The sequence below is a fragment of the Rhynchophorus ferrugineus genome, unplaced genomic scaffold, assembly GCF_030347505.1.
Source record: "Rhynchophorus ferrugineus isolate W39M unplaced genomic scaffold, kcgeb_rfMv2 rfM3, whole genome shotgun sequence".
Classification (NCBI taxonomy): Eukaryota; Metazoa; Arthropoda; class Insecta; order Coleoptera; family Curculionidae; genus Rhynchophorus; species Rhynchophorus ferrugineus.
Genome location: NW_027472582.1, coordinates 63,879,519 through 63,906,695, shown reverse-complemented (window position 1 = coordinate 63,906,695; position 27,177 = coordinate 63,879,519). Strand labels below are relative to the sequence as shown.

The window sequence follows — 27,177 nt, the reverse complement described above, 5'->3', positions numbered from 1 at the left end:
TATATATAGTAGAAGATTTAAGTAGACCAAAAATATGAAATGTGTATGGTTAAAACTAAGAACTTTTAGTTTGGTTAAAAACGATTTTGTTTTAACAAAATCACTTCACCAATTACATCTAATAGCCAGACTCTTATAGCTTGGTTAAAAAAAAACAGTTTTACCTTTAAACTACAAAATATATCATTCTTTTCTTTAACTTTGTGATACAACTGGATATTCACCTATGTGATTACATTTCCTAAAAAAAATAATAAAATTTATAATCAGAGGCTGTATACCTGACAATTATCTGACATTGAGATATTAACAGTTATAACAATAGATATTATAGAGATAAATAAACAAACAAAAATAATACATGTAATGTCAAAAACAAGTAGTACTTCCTTGCGATTTTTAGCTTATCCACAATAATATCTATGTTTTATAATAAACCAACTGATCAAACTAAAGATCTTTTTAAACTCCCCATACGATAGTAAGTGATATATAGAATTTTTAAATGAGTATCTGTGACAAAAATGAATGAATTGAAAAATGAACTCCTTATATTTTTAAAAAGAAATAAAATAGACAGATATTTAACAAAAGTTATAGGTGCCAAAAGTAACTTAGGAACTTTCAAGGTTTTACAGCAAAAATTTAAAAAAAATTGTGACTGATAATGAAAAATCGCCATACTTTAATAAACTTAAATTTAAAAATATATTTTGGTGGACAAATTGGCGAATGAATTTTATTATTATTTGTCCTGAAAGATCCCAAGAAGATTTATTATTTGCTCAATCCATTTCTGCTCAACAACTTCTTCAGCAGGTGCTATTAATCCCGTCCCGTCCCGAATCATAAGCGATTCGTAATATACACTCGGCTATGATTCGAATCCCGAATCTCCGAAGAATATATATTTGCAGCTCGATTGGGAAATTCTCCACTCAGCGTACTCACCAAACATAATAGCTTCCAATTACCACTTATTCAGTCCAAAGCAGTGTGGTTATCATATAATTTTGAAATGCTAAAAGAGTGCGAAAATGTATCATTTGTTTTATTACTGCTATGCAATCATTCTTTCGACACAGTATCACCATATTACTAGAAAGATGAGAAAATATTGTAGAAACTATTTTATTAATACACATTCTACTAAAGTTTCTCAATATATATCATTTTAAAGTGAAAAAATGATCAGAATTAATATAAACCATTAATAATATTCTGATGAATTATTGGTGTATAATAGACATATCAAATATTGAAAGTAAATCATATATAATAATAAAAAAAAACAAATGAACAAATGAAAACACGTTTATTTTAAGCAATAAATACTCGAAATTCCCGTTTACATTTTGGCAACAGAGAAAGTATCTTTCACTTTCAACAGGAAAACAATAGATTACCTTCACTATAAGTGGTGTTACTTTTTCGAACAACAAAAAACCTCCAATAAAACAAAATTTTTCTAATAATTCCAGTTTATTTTTGGGTAATAGTATCAATATTATACATTTCATATAACAAATAAATAGTTATTATAATTTCCATATAACCTTTGGTCCCTAAATGTACTAATAATGTAGGTATATACACGTACATATTAGTTCATACACGAAACAAGTAGTGTTATTGCTGTTTGCTGTGTTAAATAACATTAATCTAAAATTAGTAAGAATACAGCGATTCTCTCTAAACAAACGAGTAATAAAAAATTTGGACATGCAGAACAATACATGAAGTAATACCATACACCCTCCATTATTATTGTTTTACAATTTGTTATGATATAACAAATCAAAACCATTCTTGAACGTTTAGAGTGAATTTTCATGCATTGTTCAATAATATTACCAGAAAACCGCTGTATATTTATACAAGTTACATATATATCAACATAAATAATTATTAAACACAATATACATACAAACAAAATAGTAATAATTATTATGTTATGTAATCACTTAGTATTGAGCTTGAAACAAAGAATAATGACTAATAATGAACACTATATACAACAAAGAAATAACAAACAAAAGTAAAGTAAACAATACATCAGGCTTTCACCGCCCTAAGACCCTTCTTTCCTCCGAAATTTCGAATGGATTCAAGCAACATATCCCTAGCGTCTGTTGGTGAGTTTTGACCTCTCAATTCCATTGAACTGACCTTTTTCAGTGCTACTTTTGGCATTTGTGGTGGAGGTGGCGCTACTGGCGTTGCTGGCACTATATCAGGTTTACTTCTGTGGTACACTGTACTGGGTTTCATCAGTCTAACGGACGAGCTATTCTCTATTTCATTGTTCTGTGCATCTTTAATCATCTTGCTGGATTCGGTTCGTCTTAGGTTGGACTGTGAGAACGGGACGTTTTGATTCGTATAGTACTCTTTCTCTTGCTTGGGCTTGTGAGGGAGGGTACTATATGATGCGGGAGGGTTCCAGGAGAATCTTTTATTGGCTTCGCTGGTGCTATTTGTACGGAATCCTCGTACTGTGGGGGATAGAGGCTGGTGCTCTGGAGGTTTGAAGCTTTTCACGCGAACAACGTTCCTCTGGGACTCGCTTTCGATATTACGCAGATTCTCAGTACTACGGAATTTGTCCCGATATGTATCGCCATATTTATTATTGTTTTGGTATGAATGATTGAAATTGTCGTTCCCAGAGATATGGGTGATTGTTGTATTGTTGTTGTAAATGTCCTTGTACGATTTCTTCAGTTCCACTGACGTTATTACTGGAACTCTCGATATATCAACTCCTGACTCGAAAGCTATTGAGTGAGGTCGCTGATTCGACCTGCTGTAATGATCATTTGTTTTAATATCTGTAAATGTTTTCCTGTGATAAGAACGCTCAACGTTCATCCTGTTGTCGTATTTGTTCGAATAGTTATTGTTGTTGTTAACTCCACTGATTTTTATGACAACATTGCCAGATTTCTGAGTGATTTGCTCGGTACCATTCATGTTGTTATTGCTGAATCGATCACCGCTAATTCTATCAACGCCATTTGTTTTTATTTCAACGCTGTTGTTGCTCGATACGTTGTTGTTTGTCGTGTTGACGATCAGTTTCGATGACACATTAACATTTCCTAGTTTATAGTCTTCGTCTTCCTTGACTGCCACGGGTATCTTCGGACGTTCTGACCAGGTGGTCATATTGACGGCTGGAGGGCCTCGGTAATAGTACTTTTTGACTGGCTGAGGTGATGTGGGTTCCTCTTTGGGCGAGTGCGACTCGGATATTGTCTGCTCCCTCGAGATCTCACGCTTAATTTCCAACTGTACTGCTGGTTTCTTTGGTAAATCTGGTTTTTCTCGCTGGCTGATATTCTCTATGGAAGCGGTTGGTGTACTTAACTTGTTTTGAATAAGTTTCATAACCTAAAAGTACAAAAGATTAATGAACACATTTAATTAAACCCCATTATTTTATATGGACATTCGAATTCGATAATATATTAACGGATCTCCAATACTAGGTTGTTCTATAATGCGGAATTGAACAAACATGTTAGTAGTTTTAAAAATGACTTTATTTGTCACTATATATTTTCTAAACTCTTCGCACTTGTCACAACGATCCTCTAATTTATGGATTACATATATTTATTCATGAGAATCACTTTAAATTAGAGTTCAGCTCAGTTTTTCTCTCAGATTTGCAAAAAGGTGCATTATCTTGACGAAAAATTAATGTATTTTGTGAATCTTGTGATTTTTATTGATATTTGTATTCAACTCACTTCACTCAAACATTTAACTCGCTTTGATACTGAAGAGTGGGGTCGTATTAATAGATACATAAAGATGTACATACATCTGTATGTATCTCTGCCTTAGGCTGTACAAAAAGTCTACAAATGGACTAGAGACTGGAAACCACAGCTTAATAGTTCCAAATCTGTCCATGTTCATTTTGCGTTAGTGCGAAATGACAAAAACTTAATTATACCACTTGACGGATGCCCGATTCTTCAAGCAGAATCAGCTAAATACCTCGGAATACATTTCGATGGTAGGTCAAGTTGGAAACATCATGGTGGACAAAAAGCAGAGCAGATTAGACTCAAAGTTAAGCAACTGTACTGGCTAATCGGAAGGTACTCCCAAACTTGACATAAAACAAAAGACATTGGTTTATCAGTTAATCATAAAGTCAATTGGGACCTATGAGCTGTATATATGAGGTTGTATTAAAACATCAAACCAACTGGTAATCCAACGTATCCAAAACAAAGTTCTACAATTAATTACCAATGTTTATCGCTACGTATCCAACGAAGTGGTGGATGATACGATGACCTTGACATCAAATAGATATACGTGTGATTTCTGATTAAAACATAAAATGAAGTTGCTAAATCACAGCAAGTTTAAGTATAAGTGCATTCTTAACTTTGGTTAATGGTTTTGGTTTCAACCATTTAATTGCGATTTTGATGTCAATGATAAAGAATGAAATTCCAAGCTCAAGTTCCTAGGGATATTTCAGATAGCTTAACAGAAAAGAACGAAAATGAATGCCCGAACGAAGTAACTGGAAATCTCATTTCGAATCGTTTTAATATCGAGGTTTCATAACTTCTCAGGCAAAAAAGCGTTTTCTGTAGCGTCGTATTGTGATTTGGTGGTGAAAAGTGGATCCGTTATGACAATTTAACGTGTAAAAACTCATGGGTTAATCCAGTTGTCTACATCAACACTGAAGCGGAACTACTGTAGTTATTTACCGACGTCAATTACCGATTGATGATATATTGTTGCAAAAAAGACAGTCACTAGCGAGTAACAGAAGCTATCTTCTTCAGTGGTAGCGCTTTGATTGGATTGATACGGTATCGCCATGTTGTCAGAAAGATGGCAACAAATATAGAGTATCTTAAATGAATAGCCTTTCTAAAGTGAAAAAATTCTCAGTTTATATGCAAGCATCTAATAAAATGGAGTCAAATGTTGGTCTCTAATGTTGATTAATGTATTATCCACGAAATATTGAACAACCTAATATATATATATATATATATATATATATATGTATATATATATATATATATATATATATATATATATAAATTAATATATAAATAAATATAATATAAATTTATTATAATTCAGTTCTTTTGTATAAGCTACATTAAAATAATGTCAAGAACTGACATACAAATAAATAAAGAAATATTTCTTCACCCACACCGTCCACCATTTCCCATATTTAGTGGATTTATTATCACCTTTAAACAACAAGCGATACATTTAAATTTCCAGTAATGTTACTATTACGATGATAACCCCGCTAAAATTAAAGCAAAACTTACCTCCAGACTTTGTAATCCGGAAACGTCGAACAAACTGTTGCTTCGAGACATGGGTTCGGCTTCTTTCTTATGCACCTGATACTTGTTCAAAGTTAAACTCGATTTCGATCTTGATACTGGCTTTGTGGATAACCTGTCAGTGGAAAATGAACCTGATCGTTCCACGTGTGATAGTGTTGATGGTTGAGTTGGTGTGGGTTTGTAGAATTTATATTCCTTCTCTTCGTGATTGGAAGTTTTTTTGCTGTATGATATGTTCTCCATGGATTGACCGTACTGGCTCTTCATCATCGTCGATGACGCGTGCGTACTGCTTCTGATTGTGTCATCTTCAAAAACAGTAATATTTTGTTTGGGAACGTCATATGTTGATATTTTGAAGTTCGGTAATGTATTGTGCTGTTTAGTTTTAGTAGATGACTTTAGTGATGACACTGATTGCTTTTGTTGTACGTTAGTCGTATGTTTAGTGTCTTCGTAGGTATTGTGTAGATTCTGAACTGAAGAGCTTATAAAATTATCCGTACTTTTAACTTTACTTTCTAGATTATCAGTCATTTTTAAACTAGTTGACAGTTCTCTGTTATAGACTAGCGATTTTCGTTTCTCTAGATGTTCTAATGTTAGCGTGTTTAGAGGTTCCTCGCTGGCAATACTAGTTACTTCACTGTGAACAGTAGTTTCCGACTGGCTGTCCTCCAGGGACTTCAGCTTTTCGAAAAGTTCTGGTGATGTAACAACGGAATCTTTGTAATCGCTTACTGACTGTGTTTCATTGTTATTTATGAATCTGTTGGGGCTGGCATCACGGAATCCTTTAGGAGGCGATGGCAGCTGATATTGCCAGTCCACATCAACCTCCAAGTGTGAGCTCTTGCTCGATTCCGCTTTCTTCACCACATTCAGTGATGACGGTTGCGAGGGAGGCGGGGGCGGCAATGCTTCCGCCGGTATATGATGGGCGGGGAATAACTGAACCGCCTCCGGTTCCTTATTGTAAGGCGATGGAGGAACAATATCTTCGACTCCCGTTATCTGTTCCCTATTAGTCAAGATCAGATCCGAAGAGTTATCGTCTAAAATTGGCGATGGTGGTGGTGATGGTAACCTAATATTGTCGTCCGATTCCTTTTCCTTCTCGAAGTGAGTGTCCTGAGCGATACCGCTATCGGTGGAACCTAAACACTTATCCTCCAGCGGTACCTTGACGGGGGTACTACTTTCGTGAGGCAAACTATCGAAATGTATCTGCCCGGATGTCAAGTTAGTGGACGCTATAGATTCTGAAAAAAATAAACGACAGTGTTTCAGTGTTGGTGAATGTTGAGTCCTGAAATCTTACACGAGTGAACGATTAACTACATCTAGTGTGAATTACTGTTTTACAGTAGTGTCTACGATCATGCAAACGCTGTTATTTACAGTAAAAAGTAAATAATAGCAAATTATACGGGAAGAATACTGTCTAACTATACATGAAGAGAAAACTGTTCTATTCTACTGACCAAATATTAATTTTAAATAATTATTTTTATTTCAGGTTCCCTAAATTTGTAACATATGACAATACTATGTATTCTATGATAAATAGCTGACCTAGATTGCATCACTATTTCTTAAAAGCTGTATTTTCCGTAAATATAACCTTTCGAACATGAGTTTTAATCGACGGGTTACTAGTAATGGTTTCCTAACTCTGTTACATTATTTTCTATAGGGTAGGTACTACACAACATATGACCTTCGATTACTTGCTTTGAGAAATTGCTGCAGGTTTATGATATTTTAATGAGAGAAACAGTTTCTGTAAATGTTTACTGTACTATTCGTCAGACTATACTGTACTGTAGTAATCGTCAGAATCTTGATTATTAGTTTGATCATCTTCGGGAGTATCTGCTTTACTTTCCTTAATCGTTGTTCCGAATATTTTACTGGCACCATAAAATTATATTAAATACTGAATCAATACAAATTGCGATTGTATTACTTCCCAGCTTCTACATGTTCACACTGTAATATGCTAATAGGCATCACTTCTGATTACATTATGGGACGTCTATTTTAAATCATTTACGAGTGCTGTAACACGAAATATACTGTTTTAGACTGGTAGTTTTTGTAATAGCTTTAAACGGTTTCAACATTAACATCTCAATTCTTCTTAAGTTCAAATATTTTTTAAAGCACTGCTTTTGCTGCTTAGCCACAGGGAAGGTAGAATTATATGCATTTTCAAAGTATTGGCAGCTTTTTGACAAACTTTTACAGGAATCATTCATACCTATATTTTTTTTATTAATTTTTATTACCAAGACTAATTTCAAAATGACTTACTATGGCTTTAACTTTATTCATGTAAAAAAACTTAAATTCAGATTATTTGTTATTATTAAGTTTAATTAACTTGCAAAATAACTAAAATATAAAAGAATTAAATAATCAAAATAACAAGTGATGCCTAATTTAATTTGTAATAAAACCAATCATAAATGGACAGTTTCTATTAAACACACTCTACTTGCAATTAATATTTTAGTTTCAAAAATTCATCAGCATTTTCTGTGAAGGTTTGCTGTTATTTCTTTGAAAGAAGGCACAAGATCCAAAGTTTTGGACAAAGTTATCCAACTAATCCAACTACAAATAGTTTCTTGCCTAGGTCAGAGACTTATCATAGAACTTGGTTACACTTACTAAAGTACCTGGTGTAAATTAAACTTTCTGAACTTAATAATAACTGAAGCATTAATCATGCAAATTTATTGTTAACAAAAAAGAATAGGAAGAAGAATTACATCCTTAGTAAATCATGCATACTGCTTTGTCTCAAATTTATATCACTGTATAAGACTTTAATTACAACTGAAAACTGATATTCAATCAATTCAATAAGAAAATTATATATATATATATATATATATATATATATATATATATATATATATATATATATATACGGTGAAGATTAGGTGTACAAATAAATTTTATCGTTAAACAAAAGAACATAATACAAAATATATATTTTCTTAAATTTCTCTGATGTAAAACATCTTATCGTAAGATTAAATATATGAATAATAGAACCTAGAACTGTTCGAACAATGAACAATTATGTATCAGTTGCTGAAAGTATCTCTTCTTCATTAGCTATAGTAGGAATGTTAGGTTTAGGTTTAGAACCTTCGAGACGTTAAATTTAAGCCAACTGGAGATATTACAACGTTTAATCACGTTTTGTAAAAACTGTGAAAATTCACCACCACATACCCTTTTCGCCGTATTCGCTGAGCATGTTCCTTTTGTGATTACTGGTGGGTTATCGGTTTTAAACGGACTTTCAACTTTCAATTCGTCCGATTGCATTAAAAATTAGTTACTTTTACGAGATAAAATTGAAGCTGAGTGATAAATGCATTTCTAATAGTGTTGGGAACTATCAACTAAAAATACTCGAAACAGTCGATAGTCGCAAAACAGTCGAACTAGTCGATAGTAAAAAAACTAGCAACTGAAAATTACTAATAATTACTCTTTCAGACAAAATCACACTTTGACTGTTCTTCTATTCGCGAACAGGCGGAGATGTACGAATTCCTTCTCGTACTAATTTTGAGAGAGGAAAGGACGGATATAACTGATTCTCTGTGTTGTACAGATAAGTTCATTTTAAATAAATTTATATTGGTAAGTGGCAGGGTGAAAAAAGGAATAGAATAATGATCCCATATTTATTTAATCGTATTTTATTATACGGAAAGTAACAATAACATAATATAATAAAAGTAATTGGTTTATTTCTATTTCATTCCAACATGTGTTTACCAATTACCAAACAGTACCATAAGTAACACACACACATATTCCTTTTCGAACATTTTTCGGAAAAGAAAAGGAAGGAGATAAATGCCGTAATGTATGAATTTAAAAAAGCAGTTTAATTTTGAATGATGTAAAATTATTTTTATATATTTGACCTGATTGTAAAGAGGAATGGAGTAATGACTACCAAATATTTGTATGGTATTTTTTATTAAATTTTTATCAACTATTTAACCGTCGCACTTTTTTTGAATGTAATAATAATTTTATTTGTTGTTAATAATAATGAAAGAAGTTTTAACATTAAAAAGGCTTGAAGAAACTTAGAAAATCGAAAAACAAAATCAAGAAAGATCCAATAGTTGACAAGGTAACATCAAATTTACTTTTTATATATCAATCAAAATGTTATTCTTTTACCTTATTACATTAATAAATAATCTTGAAAAATGGAATTCCAAAACGCTGCTATATTGTTATTTACACAGCCAGAACGTTAAAAATCAGTCGAATGAAAGTAGTCGAAAGTCCGAAAATAGTAACTGAAAGTACATGACTGAAACAGTCGATAGTAAAAAGTAGTAAAACCAGCCGGATTGACAATAGCGATAGTCGTTTTCAGTTTCCAACGCTAAGTTTTAACTATAAAAGGACTGAAATAATTTATTTGTACACCTAGTAACTAAAATTAATTTAATTTAATCATTTCTGTATATTCCATATAATATTATATATTCAGTGATAATATTTGATTAATCATTTTAAAACGATGTTTTTTTATCAACACTATTTTCTATAACAAACAGAAGCAAACGTTGCAGACAAAACTATTGTACAATATCGAGTTCTTTTTAAAGAACCTATAGAAAAGCACACAGCATTAGAACAGGACAAAGACAGTATCGTATAGAAAATAGAGAAAACATGCCTGTATCTGACGCATCCCCGGCTACCCATTTATTCGTGATACCAACGCCAGAATGTAGCGAAACCGTATCCAAAGCCTCCATGTTATTCCACTTTTTCATCCTGAAGCCGCCGTCATATCCGGGTATATTGCAAGCACTGTTCAAACTTCCCACCGAGACATTCCTCTGATATTTACAATTTTGATCTTCTCCATCATAAGCGTACATCCCGAATAGTTGATTGAAGACGTCGGGTCGTCTTTTAGTAGTTCCTTTCGATAACGATCCGGTGAAGAGCTCGACGTCGACATCCTCGATCTCATCAACCGACGTGTTTAGTGACGCCATCGAGTTAGCAGGCGATTTACTCTGGAGACTTCTTCGACTCGCGATGCTGCTGGTTTCCGAATCGAAGTTCTGTTCGAGAATCGAGCTGCCAATCTGGAAGCATCTCTTTTTCCCGAAGGAATCCTTGTTGCTAATGTATTTCGTCTCGGTTTTTGTGGCCTTAGGCACCACTGCCACTATTTCAGGCGGTTTTGTACTAGCTGCAAAATCACCCGAACTAAATAAATCGGATACAAGTGATTTTTGAAGATTTACTATCGATGTTCCAGTGGAAGAGGTAATGGGAGAGTCTCGCAAGTACACCTGAGGTTCCTTCAACGACACTAAACTTTCGGGTCCTTTCTTAAATGCATTAATTGCCTCCAAACTCGTAAGCATTTCCTCGACGGTATAGTCGTCGGGCTGAATATCTCTTTCCAATTTCTGCGCGCTTTCTTTGCCTATATGAAATTCGAGTTTTGGCCTTGTGTGTTGGACCGTGTGTTCGTGTTTCGATCGTTCCAAAGTCGTGCTTATATTGGTGAGGGCAGTTTTGGATTTATGTCGTAACGGTAATGTCGCTCCTTTGAGTCTCGGTTTAGGTATGGGTGTGAGGTTAGTGGTAGGAGGTAAAGATGTATCCGTCACCTCTGAAGGTTCTACCATGCAAAATATAAATGCTATGTTAGGAAGCTAAATATTATTGGTGTGCAGATATGCCGTATTATTGACTAGATGGAAAGTGATAGTTGCTCTGGGTGAAAAACTGTGACAAAATGCAAGATTATACTTGAATATATATTTGGTTTAGTGTTATATCAAATTTTTCCTGCTTAAAAAGCTTTAATATTGCTTTTTTTTATACATAGGTGCAACTTGCAGTATATTTCAAGTATATTGTAACAACAATATATATTAATATATAATAAGTAAACAATTAAACAATGAATTAAAGGAACTACAATTAACAGGAAAACTAGGGTTTCGTTTTATATTTTGAGACTTTAGTTAATAGCCAGTAGTAGGGCTGTTAATTGTTTTAACTTTATAGTTTAACATTTTCAACGGAAAATAAAACATTTCACACATCAACAGTACTAATGACGAATTTAATCTGATCTCTCTTATGCAGCATAATCAAAGATTTATTTGATTATGCCTGTGCTATACTCCAGAATCGACCAGCAGTTATTAAAATGGTGTTCAAAGAAAAAAGAAACAAACTGCAAATTGTTGCAAACTGTTGCCACGAAACTATTGTCAATTGCCTGAATCATGTTTTTTTCAAACAAAATTTAGAGTTTCGCATCAAGGTGTAGTCTAAACATAAATCCTATTTCGACAGGAGCTGAGAAAAGTAGTGTCTTGAGGATAATTCTATCTCAACGCCTCCTATCTATACTCCACGCTGATGATGAACAAATGAAATGGTGATTATAGTTTCTGCTGATGACACAATGCTTATGGAAAAAGATGTATCTCTGGATAAAGCTAGAGAAAAAATGTAAGTTAACAAGTTGCATAGATTAACTAGAGATTGGGAAATATAGCTTAATAGTTTGATGTCCGTTCATGTCAATTTTGGATTGTGGTGAAAAGACATAAACCTAGTTATATCACTTCATCATTCAGAGTTCTCAAGGGTCTAATTTTTCAAAACGAAATATCTTGGCATCCATTTCAGCAGATAGCAGATCAGACTCAAAATTAAACAACTAAACTGGTTAGTGAGGAAATACACCTAAGTGAATCTAAGAACATATTAGAGCGATTAATAAATCAATAATAAAGCTTATTTGTATTTATAGGGTGCAAATATGGCATTGCATCAAACCCATTACGGATTCAAAGCTGTCAAACAAAGTTGTTCGATTGCTACGTAATCAACAATGCATACCACCACGTAAAGAACCGCAAGATAACTTCGAAATCAATGAGTTCTCGAAATTTTCTAGGATTTCGCTGTCAAACATGAAGAATATAACCAATACATCAACAGGAACACAGGAAATCAAAAGATTGAAGCAAACCAGTTTAGAAATTGCATACTGATGTATTTATCCAAATTTTATAAAATTGAGGCCGTACTCCAATTAAAGTGTATGCAATTTCAGATATTAAACAAAGGCCCAGAGGAGTAACTAATTACACAAAAATAAACTTGACGGTATTGGTTAAAAATATATTATGTCATAACATTGTGAACCCAAAATAAATTACAACAGAAAATATGTATTTTTGAACATAAGAAACACTATATGAACATGACGAACAAACAGAATATATGATTTCTTCATTATGTTTGTGTATATTTTTCTTTTTAGTTATGTATATTCAGAACTAATTGTGAGTTTTTGGTATTTGAAGAAGCAATTATGTTAAGTTAACAATATATGTTCTGCAAAAAAGTGCATAATTTTTTTTCATGATGAATAATTTGAGAAATTGAAATAAAACCACTTTGCGGTTAAATATTTCGATATAAAATCCCAAAATATAAAATGCAACCCTCTTAACATTGTATAACTATAATTAAATAACACGTACATATTTAATAGTACATATCAATTATTAAAAACAAAATCATTTGAGATATTATCATCTCTTATTATTTTATCATTAAAACATCATATTAATATTGTCTTATAGCAAGTAATTCAATATATTTCCACTAAACTATAATATATATTCAAATTACAATAAAAAAAGAAAAATGCAAACTATATGAACTCATTGTTCTTACTGATCATTATTTTATCCAGTTTCGATATAAACTCCCTCCACTCTACATCGTCAGGATTTCTGATCATTAGTTGCTCTGGCGATGCTTCCCGCGAATTTTTCTTCTCTTTCTTATTAAACAGATTGGAGAGGGAATTGTTTTTGGAGTGTCGCGGACTCTGTTTAGTTAATTTTCTCGTAGAGCCAAATCTTTTACGGGCATTTTTCGAAGGCGATATGTTGTAATTGGCCAAGACTATTGCATCATTTAATAGATCTTTAACTGGATACGCTTCATTCGTTTTGGTGTCATCAGATTTACTCATGGTTGATTCGTCTAAACTGTTTGATTTAGTAAGAATAATGTTGGCTACTTTTCGATTAGATTTATTTTGATTTTTTGTTGTACTGATAATTTGTGCTATATATTCGTTGGAAGAATTTTCGTTTGAATTAGTAACCTTGCTCGAATCTTTATCGTTTTTGTTTCCTTGTATGTTAACACGTTTCTCAATAATTGACTCATTCGAGCTCAATGAACAAGCATCATTCACGACCTCGTTATGCTCGTCATCTAAATAATTCACGCTCTCGTAAGCTTTGAGTAGTTTTTCGTCAATATTTCTCGACAATATTTCATTGATTATTGCTTGTTCGCTATCAGACTCCGATATCTGCTGCATTTGTGGAATATCATCGGAACTTTTCCTTTTACCCTCGTAAAAATATTGTATATTCAAGTTTTCCTCTCGATATATATTTCCAAGAGTGGTCGTAGTGGTGATCATGTTTGTAGCTGGACAATAAACTCGAGTCTTATTCCTCAGGGCGTTCCTGATCATTTGAAATGGTTCTGTTAGCATTTGTTTTGCATTTTTCTTTTTGGGGACGTTGGATTGTTCGGTGCACCGTGTGTTAGTTGAAAGCGTTGCCTTGGAAAGTAGGGTCTTACCTGTGTTTATGGTACTATCGGACTGACTAGCAACTAGAGGACTAGGTTTTTCTGATTGGGAGATTACTGAGCTAGCTGGAGATATAGCTAAGGGTGGGGGAGGAGGTGCTGCTTTCTTTCTTCGGCCTGCAAAAGAAAATAAAACATATACATTAATTGTAAATAATTTTATTAATTTAAATTAATAAAAGAAACATATATTTCCTACTGCATATTGTACGAAAATTTAATAATAATAATTTAATTGTAATATATTTCCTCATAGCATAAATAATCCTCTGCCTTATCATATATCTCTGATTGCAACTAAAGTAGGATGTTTTGTATTTAATTTCCTACTCTCTTTAACGTTCTTTTTGCTACTTTTCCACTAACACTGAAGTAGCAGAAAAAAGCTTGCCAATAAATGCCTAGGTAGTCCAATTCGGCTCTTGAAGCATAATGGTTAGTACAAACATGAAGATGACATCAGATCGCACTGTTAATTTTAGATAACTTACTATTCAACTTTTTCTTAAATCTAACATGAGTGAGGTGTGAAGGTGTTCCCTGTTTTTTGTTATTTTGGTGGAACTTACTAACTATAATCTGCTGGAGAAGTATAATGACGAGAACGACCAGGAGATATACAAATATTGGACTCACGTCATCAAGATGTATAATGTATTGCCTATTGCAATTTGTAAATTCGTTTTAATATCATACAATATTTTCCTTCTAATTTTATTCGTGATAAAAAGAGATACAATGTAGTCAGATAGGCTCGAACATGTGACCGAAGTCTGCAAAATTTTTCAAAACATTAGTGATAAGTTATTAAAAACCGGAAAAGGTTGTTTTGGTGATTAGATTGTTTCGATAAATTTCAAATCGTTGCTTAATATTTTTGATTAATCTGGTTGAAAATGGCGAGGTCAAATAAATAGTCTAATAATCTATTCTATACCCCTTTCTGAATAAAAATATCATGTATATAAGAAACAGATACCTCTCTGATCAATAACTTTGAACGGTAGAGAGGTAAGTATTGATACTATTAAATAAGCTGTAAGAGAATTTATTGAAAATAATTTTATTACGTTGCAGCGGTACTTAATATTAGCATGGGTACTATATCTATAACCTCTCAAAAAAAAAAGAAAAACAATATCATTTTGGATTCACCGAAAAGAGAGTTTCTACTTACCTTGATGTTAGTTCTCTTCAGAATTTTGACTTATGAAATATATAAAAACGGTGAGTATTTTCTTTAATATAAACATAATTTAATACAATTATTTCAGAGATAACTGTTATTATGGAAAGTATTCATAGAAAATTAGGGATGTGCTTGAGGGATATAAAAGATCAAATGAAAAGTCCCCGGCCTACCAAGGTATAACACATTTTTTTGGCAAAATTAGTATTCTTTATTCAACATAATTCCCTTCAAGGGCGATAAACTGATTATAGCGACCTTCCAACTTTTCGATACCATTTTTGTAGTACGATTTGTCCTTTACTTCAAAATAGGCCTCAGTTTCGGCGATCATCTCTTCATTCGACAAAAATGTTTTCCCAGCGAGCATTTTTTTGAGATCTGAGAACAGAAAATAGTCGCTGGAGGCCACATCTTTAGAATACGGCGGATGAGAAAGCAATTCGAAGCCCAATTCATGGATTTTTGCCATCGTTTTCACCGACTTGTGGCACATGTCCATTGCGTTCATCGTCACTGTCTAAGTGTCAGGCCGGGGGTATTTTGAATTGACCTATTAAGTAATCATTTCAAACACTGTCAGGTAATATAGGATTGAAATAGTATGAATATAACCCACGAATAGTTCCAACGCAACTTCCAGACATTGTATTTAAATTTATTTAAATTGCATTTAATATAATAAATTAATATTTAAAAAAATAATATACAAACAACAAAAGTTGATGGAAAAATGGAAAAGGATAAAATAACATTTGACTAGCTTTTATAAATTATTTTTAATAATTAATTGCAGATATACTGTGCAGATAAATAGATAAAATATAAAAGTTGAGTGCAGCAACGTTCTGAAATCATAAATTGAGATGATGTAAGTTCATTGCTACTTTGGATAGGCTATATATACAGTTCAGAAAGACGTTATAGAGACCAGAATATAAAGCGAGAAATATTTGTCCAATGCTCAGAATTTAGAATTGACTCTTAGATTATATAAATCTGTTTGAAGAACGCATTTTGTTGGCAATGGTTAGTAAAAACTATGACTCTGATTAAGGTTAATACATTGTTGATGTTTCCGGTGCTGGTATCTCTTAATTTATTTAAAAACCTGATATGATATATCTGAATAAATAAAGGCTAGTAAGGTTAATCATCACAGTTAAAACATCTGAAATCAATCAATATTTGTATCCTGTGTGGATGTAATAATATTTAAAAATTGTTGTATGCCTAACAAAATGTTTCACATCCTTCTATTATATTTAACTAACAATAATAGTTAGTATACTTAAACGTATATTTGAATAATTAATATTGTTATTAGTTATTATAATCATATAAGTACTTCTTAATTCATCTAATGATTATACAATCCAAAACTAACACAAAATAAACAATATTTCAAAATTCACATAGCTATAATCTTTTATTTTTGTCTTCTTTTGTTGATATAATTATAATTGAAGAATTTGAAAAATACATAGATTAAGTGATGTAATTTAGTGAATATTTGAGAAAAAAATATTAAATAGATAGTTTATTTAATCCATTACAACCCCATAAAAGTTTGTTATATTATATGAGATTTTAGTGACTAATGGTAAGATGAAAATTTCCTGATATTAATAAATATTGAAAAGTAATGTTTGACATAAGAATAATATATAATCTAATCAAAGTTTAGTTATATATGCGTCATCGAAATTTATAATGTCAAAACATAGCAATTTTGCCGCATCAACTAAGTTTTAGCTCAGATTGGTTTTGACATACAACAAAATTTTAATCTAAATAAAATAATTGAATAAAAATGTTATCAAATATAATTTATTTTAACATTATAATACATCTAAAAACTACAGTTAATTATACAGCCACAATAATTTGTAGGTTAGGGTTATAACCCCTTATCACTATTGCTTTCAAGAATTTTGCATACATCTGACAACCGGACGACTTTGACAGGTTCATTCGTTTACATATTCGAATTAATCAGACAGCATTATGTCTCTTTTTAACTAGAATAAAATGAGAAAGAAAATATTGTCTGATTCTAAAACGAATTTACAAATAGCGGCCGGCAATACCTTAAACATCTTGATGACGCGTATACAAATAAACTTTGAATAGACTATAAATACAGACAGACAAACATGACAGTCACATGGCAATCTTTTTATTTGGGTGTAGCGATGTATAATATATGCAAAAATAAGGTAGGTGTATTCGAGCCAGTAGGTTATTCGTTACATTCTAATGGATAAAATGTAATGACGAGGAGACCAGGAGCAACATATTTTGAGCCAGCGATAAGAATTGGATTTACTATCACTAACATTCAGATTCAGTTCAATTCTAGCAGGTCCTGATTCATTATAGAAAGATGTTTTAGAAAGCCAAGTTCTACGAGGTAACCAACAGAATTTAGAATGTATTTGAGAATTATTTTGTTGAGAGATGCCTAATCTTCTTTGTGTGCTTTTCTTTTTAACGTAATAATAATATAATAAAATATAAACAGTGGATAGACAAAATAATATGAACACCATGCAATACAGTTACTTCCGTGTATATAACACAATACATACGCGTAATGTATTGCTCCATTTATACGCTAGGTCTTGAAAGTTATAACAGGTTAATTGAAATGTCCCCGGCCTGACACATAGATAGCACTACTATAATTAAACCGGTATGTTTTTTAGTTAGCCCTAACCCTCAAAAGATGCGTGTATAAATTTGACAGCATTTTCTATTTATAATTATAGCATTTTGAGTGAAGCAACTTTTGTTATTGTGAAAAAAAAATGGATAAAAATGAATTTCGCGTGTTTATAAAATATTGTTTTTTGAGGGAAAAACATACAGTTCAAGCAAGAACTTAGCTTGATGCCGCGTTTGCGGATACTGCCCCAGGAAAATCAACCAAGGATTGGTATGCTTAGTTTAGACATGGTGAAATGAGCACCGAAGACGGTGAACGCAGTGTACGGCCAAAAGAGGTTGTTACCGACGAAAACATTAAAAAATTCCACAAAATGATTTTAAATGGCCGTAAATTGAAATTGAATGAAATAACAGACACTCTAAAGATATCAATTGAACGTGTACATTATATTATTCACGAATATTTGGGTATGAGAAAGTTGTTTGTAAAGTGGGTGCCGCGCGAGCTCACTTTTGACCAAAAACAACGACGAGTTGATGATTCGGAGCAGTGTTTGGTCGAATGAAAAGATGATCGCCGAAACTGAAGCCGATTTTGAAGCAAATGACAAATCGTACTACAAAAATGGTATCGAAAAGTTTGAGGGTTGCTATAATCAGTTTATCACTCTTGAAGGGAATTATGTTGAATAAAAAAAACTAATTTTTCCAAAAAAATGTGTTTTACTATGGTAGGCCGGGGACTTTTCAATTGATCTGTTATTTCAGCCTATTATACGCTTTATTCTGCGACATTTTAAACAAATCGTTTGTGTTCGGTTAAAAGGAACATTTGTAATGGAAATAGCTATATTATAAGCGATAGTATCCACGGTAACGGGAGAATACACGAATCGGTGAAGAGAAATAATGAACGAAAAACAAAATTAACTGACAAAGACCGACGAATATTAAAAGGGATTGCGTTTAGACAATATAAAATTACCGCGACAAAAATGACAGCACAAATCAACACGCACTTGAAGAATACTGCTTCCATAAAATAGCCAAGCCAACGTTAAGCTGTAAAAGAAGTGGTAAAATTATCATACAATCTGGATCATCACTTGATGATTGGAGTAGTGGTTAATCTTTGCTTATATTGTTTCCTACAAACGATCGGAGGTTGATGTATGGAGGGCGCCAAAAGAGGCCTACGATCTGGGGATTGATTTATAATCTAATTTGGGTGGCAATATCATGTTATCGTTCTCGAAAGAATTTCACTGGCCGAATTACTGCGAACAAATATCTTGACATTCTCGATTATGAAGTTCTTACTATAACTAAAATATTGCTGTCAAGCACACAGCAATAAAGATTCAGTTTTGATTTGCGGGGCATCAAAATATCATAAAATATATACCCTGGCCAGCACAATTGCACAATTACATTAGACGTAGCACAGAGTGAGGAGTAGGTTTCCATCTCCAATATCAGTGAAGCAATTGGCAAATGCTTTGGTATAATAATGGGACAGCATTCTGTTGAAAACTATTCAGACACTCTACAAATCTATCTTGCAATAATTATAGTTGTTTCAAAAGCAAATGGTCACTTAACACCTTATTCATAAATACATATTGCGTATATGTTAAGTGTCAATGCTATTTTTTTTTCATCCCTTGTACCTATCAATGCTACAAATATTTAGATCAACTGTTATAAGTTAGTGTACATTTGAGTTACAATTTTAATACATAGGTAAATATAATCAAAATAAATTTTAAAAGTTCCTTTTATGTAATATTAAACAGTTTACATAATTTCCTATTATATGATATCTTCGTGACTAATAGTAAGAAAATTGTCTAATTTTAACGACATTCGAAATTTAAAAAAACAAGAATAATATATTAATATATAAACACAAATAACGATTCGAAAAGCACTTACTGACGTCCAGATGAAGAAGAATGATGTTGGAAAAACTCATAACCACGATCGAGCGTGCCGCGTAACAGACAACTGAAAGTTGTCGGGAAAAAAACGATTACAAAGCAGATTCTTGCTGCCACACCAAAAACTGTGTGATATCACTTTCGTCGATCGCTCGTGGGAACGGGCCCCTACGATTCCCCAAATTGTGACCGCCGCCAATGTTTACACACATCAGGTTTCGAGAAGTGAAAGTCCTCTTACTCCTTTGGTTCTGTCTGAGCGACAGTAAAATTTATAACTAATATTTGTCTTGTGGGCAAATCGATAAAAGTTGAGGTTTATTATACGAACGTGGCCCGTTCTTGGAAAAAGGTTAGGCTAATTTCACCGACGATGCGCGAGAGATGTGCGAAGTGGGTTCCCTTCGAATTCATCGGCTTCCTCTTCCTTAATTATAGAGTTCACGTTTTACAAAATGTTTATAACAGTAATATTGATAATTTTAATCGAATTGTGTTACATTATTTTAAAAGGAATATAATATCGTTAACTAAATTTACTTCTCAGCGAAATACGGGAATATAAACAATGAAAAGCTATACATAACCAAACTAAATTGGAATGTTATTCATGCTTTATAAGTGCGCATGCGCTCAACTAGCCTATCATTTACTACATCTTCTTTACATACATGAAATCCATCCAATAGTCACTTTATTTTGAACTTTTCTTTATAATAAAAGATTGTATTTAACAAACAGTTTATCCAAAGAGCCAGTAAACATACGTCATCAAGATGTTTAATGTATTGTCTGCCATAATTTGTAAATTGGTTTTAGAGTCAGACAATATTTTCCTTCTCATTTTATGCCAGTTAAGAGATACTGTGCTCTCTGGTTCATTTGAACACGTAAACGAATGGATCTACAAAAGTCGTTCGATTGTAAAATGCCTGAAAATTCTTAAAAATATTAATTATAATAATTAAAGATTATAATAATTATTATTATAATAATTAAAGATTAAAAAGACTAACGTTGTTTTAACGTCTTGATTGTTTGATAAATTTCCTTGCTGATGGAAAATATCGAAGCCGGACAGAACAGATTGCCTCTCTAATTAGTTACTTCGAACACGAACGAGACAATGGAGGCCCCCTCTTGCCAGTAAAATTCGTTAGAGAGGTAAACATTTTGCTCTTAAATGTTAAGTTGCTGCGGTTTTTATTGAAAATATTTTTAGCGTATTGCAGCTGCACCGAATTTTACTATAGCCACGGTCACTGATATTCTCGAATTAATTGAAAAGAAATCCTCATACGAACAGGATAACGAATTAAGATGATGCTTGATGTTAGTTCCATCAAAGATCAAATATATGAAATGTTTAAAAACAGTGAATAGTTTTCTCTATATTAACATAATTTAATACAATTATTTCAAAGGAAACTGTACTGTCTGAAATCCATAGATAGTCTTTCAGGCATGTAGAACATCTCTTCATACACTGTTAGGTAATATAGGATTTCAATGGTGTAAAGATAACCCACGAAAAGGCATAATGGAACTTCAGACATTGCGTTTAAAAGAATACAATTTTTAAAAGCATATAATAAAATTAAGAAAGACTTATTATTTCAATTTATGTATTTAGATGAGATATGGATATTTCACAATGGGACATTGAATCATGGCAAGATTATAATAAAAAGTTTTAAGACAACAAAAGTTGATTGAAAAAGGTAAACACTGGAATAACAATTTTTTAGGTATTATTTTAATCATAACATTTAATAATAATTCATCGCCGGTATATTGTTCTTGTTCTTCTTAGAATTGCTGTATTGGAATTGCTATTAACACATTTGGCTTGGATGAACTTGATCAGACGCATTGAAGAAGGAATTCACAAAAGATGAAATCGTGAACAAATGTTAGTTTGAATGGAAAGTAACATCTTAGTTATTCACTTGAATTAAACTTTCGAAATGTGGAATTATGATTCAATACTGATAACTTTCAAGACAGGGTAATGAGAGTGGAAACAACTAAAGGTGAGTATATAATTAATATACGATAACTGCAGGAAGCTGTATTATAGAGAGGTGTAATCAATGCATTAGTGTCCTAGGAGAATTAAGTGATTTATTTTATTAAGAATGGAGTACACAGGTAGTCACAGAAGAAACAAAAAAATACAGTGATATAAAATTGACGACAAGGAAACACACCATCGAAGTAAACAAGAACTGAACGTAAAAAGGTAAATATGTTCTCTAATGAAAGTAATAAAAGTTTATTAGTATTATAAGATACCTGGAGATATAATTGTTAATTAGGTGGATTAGGCCTCCAGAGGATACCACTATATTAAAAAAAAAAAACTGGACTAGAACTCCACCTCTTGGGTGGTGTCGAAAAGAGTTTAATATAAATGTAATAAAACAACTCTAACCTATAAATTATTGTAGCTGTAATTTAAATTGATCGATAATATATGCATTACATGTACTACAATGTTAAAATAAATTTTATTTGATAACACTTTTGTTTCATTAATTTATTTGGACTAGAATTTTGTTATATGTCAAAGCCAAAATAAACTAAAACACAGAGTTGATGCGGCAACATCGCGACGTTTTGACGTAACTTTAAATGACGCAGGTTGCCTACTGCTTTAGATAGACTTTACTACACTGCAAGATTATGCTCAAATTCTAAAAGATTAACTTAACTTATAATAACTTCAGTCCGCCCTTGGTAGTTTTACATACTTCAAGATGTAAATGTAATGCGAGTCACATCCAACTAATCTATAATATAGCTAGACTAAATACACAATTTTTCCATATAATCATTGTTATATTCTTCACTATCGTTACTTCCCTTCTCTTCATCTATATATACATGAATGTTTTATTGGATGAGGCCGTTAAAAACCAATATTGAATTTAAAACTATATATTAGGTTGTAAGATCCGATTTACTGCACGTGTAATAATTATTTTCTATATCGAATATATCCATATTATAATACATTAATTTTAGCAACACTAAGTTTTACGTGTGTATTTGTTAGCCCACAAATAGCTCAAGTAATCAGTAACCCTTGTCAGTAACCAGGTCCCATGTTATCGATCTCATGTCCTTATCTTGACATCGATCGTAATTATTCTTCTATACTTCGTTATAATGGCTTATTCTTGTTATTTAACCACTTGATCATTGAAAATACAGTTCATTCTGAAAGATGCCACTTGGTCGGGCGCCAAAAAAGCATGGATATAAAACATAAATAAATATTTGCGAATATTAATTAATACGAACTATTTACGAAACCTAATAAAATAGGAATATCAACAGCGGTAGCGAGACTTGTGAGGTGGTGAGTGATGTACATTCAAATAGCAATATATTGGTTGCGTTGTAGATATTTTCTCTGAGCATCCGCTAAGGATGGTGACGATGTAGACTATTCTATACTTTTTCGTGCTCGAATAGATATTGTAGAAACGGAATACATCATTTTCTACAACATTTTCCTAAATTTCTGGAAACTTAGCGATACGATATCGAAACAACAATGTTAGCTTGGCGGTGATCCAATGAAACCGTGTGTCATGAAATCCAAACCATCTGCTAAACCATCTGAATGTTCTTTGGGGGTTTGGGTTAGGTTTTCGTCCAATTGGTCTTACAATTCATTGTCTTCTGGCCGTTCCTTACCATTGTCATAAAAATCATCACTTCTAAATCATTAATCCCAAAACCCGACAATTGGGATATGACGAAACAGCATCACCGCAAGTTTTCAAAAACGTTTAATCGACTTCAGCAGCAGATTTATCTCATATTAGCTTCTGTGCACTCTTAATAAATCAGTAATACTAAATAAACTGTTAAAAAAATAAAACTGTTATTTTATTAAGAGAAATTTTATTATTAAAAAACCACTGAATTTAACAGTTCTATACCAAAAATATTTATCCAAAAATATGTATTTGTAAAATATGATTAACAGTAGAAATATAAATTTTTTATTTAAATAAATAAAAGTAAACTGTACTAGTTTATATCAATTAATTAAAAATATGCAACATTCGATGTACCCATATATTCCAAAAGCTATTAACAGACATATAATTATATCCGTTTAAAAATAAACACGGTAGTGTTCTATGGTGGTAGATACCTTGACTTTTCACCCACCTTATATTACCATTATTTCCTGATATGATTTTCCCTTTATTTTTCATATAAAATTGTATATATAATATAACAATAACGTGAAAATATTTTTTATATTTGCATGAAAACTAGACAACTTTAAATAATCATAACATAAAAACGTAAAATATAATTTTAATATTTTAATTTTAAACTATCTAAAAATATATTTCAACATCAAGTGTGTACCAGTTTAAATAATAATGATGATTCTTACCAGCGATCTCAATTACACATCACACACCATGACCAAAAACAGAGAAGTCACTTATATGAATCCAAAAACCCAACTAATTCACCTTTACCTATGACTGTACCAAGTTAAAGCTATTTCATGAACCAGTTTCAGCGTAATATTCTCAAGCCTACATACGATTCTATCTACCCACACCGACACATTCTTATATCGTAATTGGTTGACAATCGAATGAATGAAATTGATGTTATAATTATAGCAAGTCTAAGGAAAACTAATTAAATGATTTATGGCAATCGACATACGTGATTTTTAATACTAAATTCGATTTATTAATTCAGATCAGTTATTTATTACAATTTCAAATGGACCTAATAATTTTGGCTAAAGAGGAAATGCTATATAAGAAATTTGGAGTCATAATTCGACAGTAAGAATTCCAATTCGATACATTTTTTAAAGCACGTTTCGAAAAAATGTTTTTTTTAATTTAATTTAATTACTTTTAAAAGAGGCATCTTAAGTATAAATATGTATAATGAAATTATTTTATAATGCAATAATAGTTGTATATAAATATTAGATAGTTATTTAGTTTTATAATAAAATAATAATAGTACGTTGTTCACTAAGTCCTTTAAAAGTCCAAGAGATGGCGTAACATCGAAAATTTGTTTTTAGGAAGCATAGATAGCTGTCGAAGTCTCAGCATATCCATTACGTGCTTTCATTCTAGGTGTGCAATAATCTAAAGAAGAATAAATTATATGTGCATTTTATAGATGAACTTGGTGTTTGTTTTATTCTTCTATCGAACATAATTAATGATTTGAAGTGGAGTTTAAAAAGTTGCGTTATTTCCAGTTTGAACTTAGGAAATCAACAGCACAATAGGAAACATGGGATAATACTATTAAGATTAACTTTCGGTAGATACCTAGTATTTTATTTTATTAATACATTATATTTCCTACCTGTAATTAAGCTTGTGGTTGATCTAGAATGCACAGACATTTTGGATAAATTCGAAGTGGTTTGTAGCGATACATCTCCCCCCACAAAGGCTGATTTGGGGCGACTTCTGGGCAGTGATGCGTTCGCACAGTGATCGCTCAGTATTGACGCTTCATGATAACCGGAACTATCGCTGCTATTCCTCGAATGGCAGATAGTCAGTCCGTTTTCACTTGTTTTTTTATTTGGTGGTTCCTGGGCCAGTTCTTTTCCAGCTGAAAAGGAAAGTTAAACATTTGATAAAAAATCGATTTATCAACTTTAGGAAATCTATATATTTTTATTATAATTTGAGCAATAACATTATATTAATAGAAGACAAAATGGCGAAGGAAAAGAAAATGCTACATTATTCAGCACTAGTTATGGATATTTTTATTAGTAAATATGAATGAAATATGGTAGTAAAATTATACAAATATCATACTAATTTTAAAAAGATCAGTCATGTTTAGAAATGAAATTAATATTGCATAAAAAAATTATTACACAATACATTGATAAAATGGCGAAGGTAATTGTATATCGATAAAAAAAATAATGAAATGGTGAAGGTGACAAATATACTATAAAACCAACCTGTTGTATTATTATCTGTACTGTGTATACCTGATGTGACGGACACTTGTATCTGTGGTGGTTTTGGTGCAGGACGCCTCTTCCTTTGGGGCGGTTTGGGTCTCTCTGGCGGATCTTTCTTTGGTAGGGTTACAATGGGAGGTGGCTGAATCGCAGGGGGTGTTACTGATCTGGAATCGTCACTGTGTGCCGGTGAAATTGATCGATTCTCGCTTGATACTGATCCTGAACCCATGCTCTGTAAGTAATGAATTATCAAGATGTAAAAGATGCTATGATTTCCTGAAATTAATTTATTTAATTAAGAAAGTTAATTTTGGTTTGATTGATTACAAAATATAGGAAAAGCATAGTATGAAATAATATTATGGAATACATAAAATTAACTTCAATCAATCTTCATATAAAGTAAATGACAAAATGACGGTAATCTTAAATAACTATGTATAATAAGTTAATTCAAGTTAAATAGGAGATAGAGCTTTAAATGTTATTGTTTAATTATTCAATTCAAATTAATACAGTTTTTAATTAGCTGAGAGATATTCCGCAGAAGTTCTAGACGATAGAAGATTAAGCCGTGTAAATAATAGTCTCGAAGTTTTGGGTTTTAGAAAGCTTGCACAATAAAATTAAATAGGATTAAAACATTTGGACTTATTATTTCATGACTGTGGATAAATCTTGAATCTATCAAAAAAATCTATGACTGGTGGGAAGACAAGAAAAGTTCATCAAGAAAGTATTAGTAACTTTTTTTTGGATACAAAAACAAAGCTATTACTATATTAATTTTGAATGTAAATATTCTAACCTTGTAGCTCTAGCATAAGAAAAAATCATTCAAATATTCTTCATACAGCTCGAAAAAAAGATTGCAATCAATTAAATAAAGAACTATTACAGGCTATATGATCTCTTTTATCTTTTTTTATATTTCAAAAAAGTTTTTTTTAATTAAATTTTACATTACATACACCAAAACACAACTAAGAATATGCATATTTGCGCCCCATAAGCCCAAATAAGCTAAATAACCGAATGATAACGAAACCAAACCAAACCAATTTCTTTGGTCCTGGTTTGGAGTATGTTCCGACTGATCAGTACAGTTCTTTAATTTTGAGTCTGACTTGCTTTACTATTGTCTAACGTGATGTTTCCAATTTAACCTACCATCGAGATTCTATTTGAGTAATCGGGCGCTCTTCAAGAGATGTAAAAATTGATATAAGCAGATTTCGAGTTGTTTAACTGTATTTTCCAATGCCTAGTCCATTAGTGGATCTTATTGATTAGCACTTGTACTATTTCTAT

The 27,177-nt window shown here is 32.0% G+C and overlaps 1 protein-coding gene across 10 annotated transcripts in view; it reads right to left on the bottom strand.

Moving 5' to 3' along the window:
* Nucleotides 1–1,463: 1,463 nt before the first annotated feature.
* The window catches only part of LOC143192952 (uncharacterized), a 277,241-nt gene continuing 251,527 nt past the window's right edge, over nucleotides 1,464–27,177 (bottom strand). For 5 of the 10 annotated variants that reach the window (XM_076398807.1, XM_076398810.1, XM_076398809.1 and 2 more), the window contains 6 exons: nucleotides 25,861–26,098; nucleotides 25,242–25,496; nucleotides 14,058–14,183; nucleotides 10,078–11,043; nucleotides 5,328–6,610; nucleotides 1,464–3,393 (listed from right to left, as the gene is read on the bottom strand). In XM_076398807.1, the coding sequence (XP_076254922.1) occupies nucleotides 2,056–3,393; nucleotides 5,328–6,610; nucleotides 10,078–11,043; nucleotides 14,058–14,183; nucleotides 25,242–25,496; nucleotides 25,861–26,098 (4,206 nt within the window). In that variant the 3' untranslated portion in view covers nucleotides 1,464–2,055. The remainder of the gene's footprint in view (nucleotides 3,394–5,327; nucleotides 6,611–10,077; nucleotides 11,044–14,057; nucleotides 14,184–25,241; nucleotides 25,497–25,860; nucleotides 26,099–27,177) is intronic. The other 5 variants (XM_076398814.1, XM_076398816.1, XM_076398815.1 and 2 more) reach the window with 3 other exon arrangements.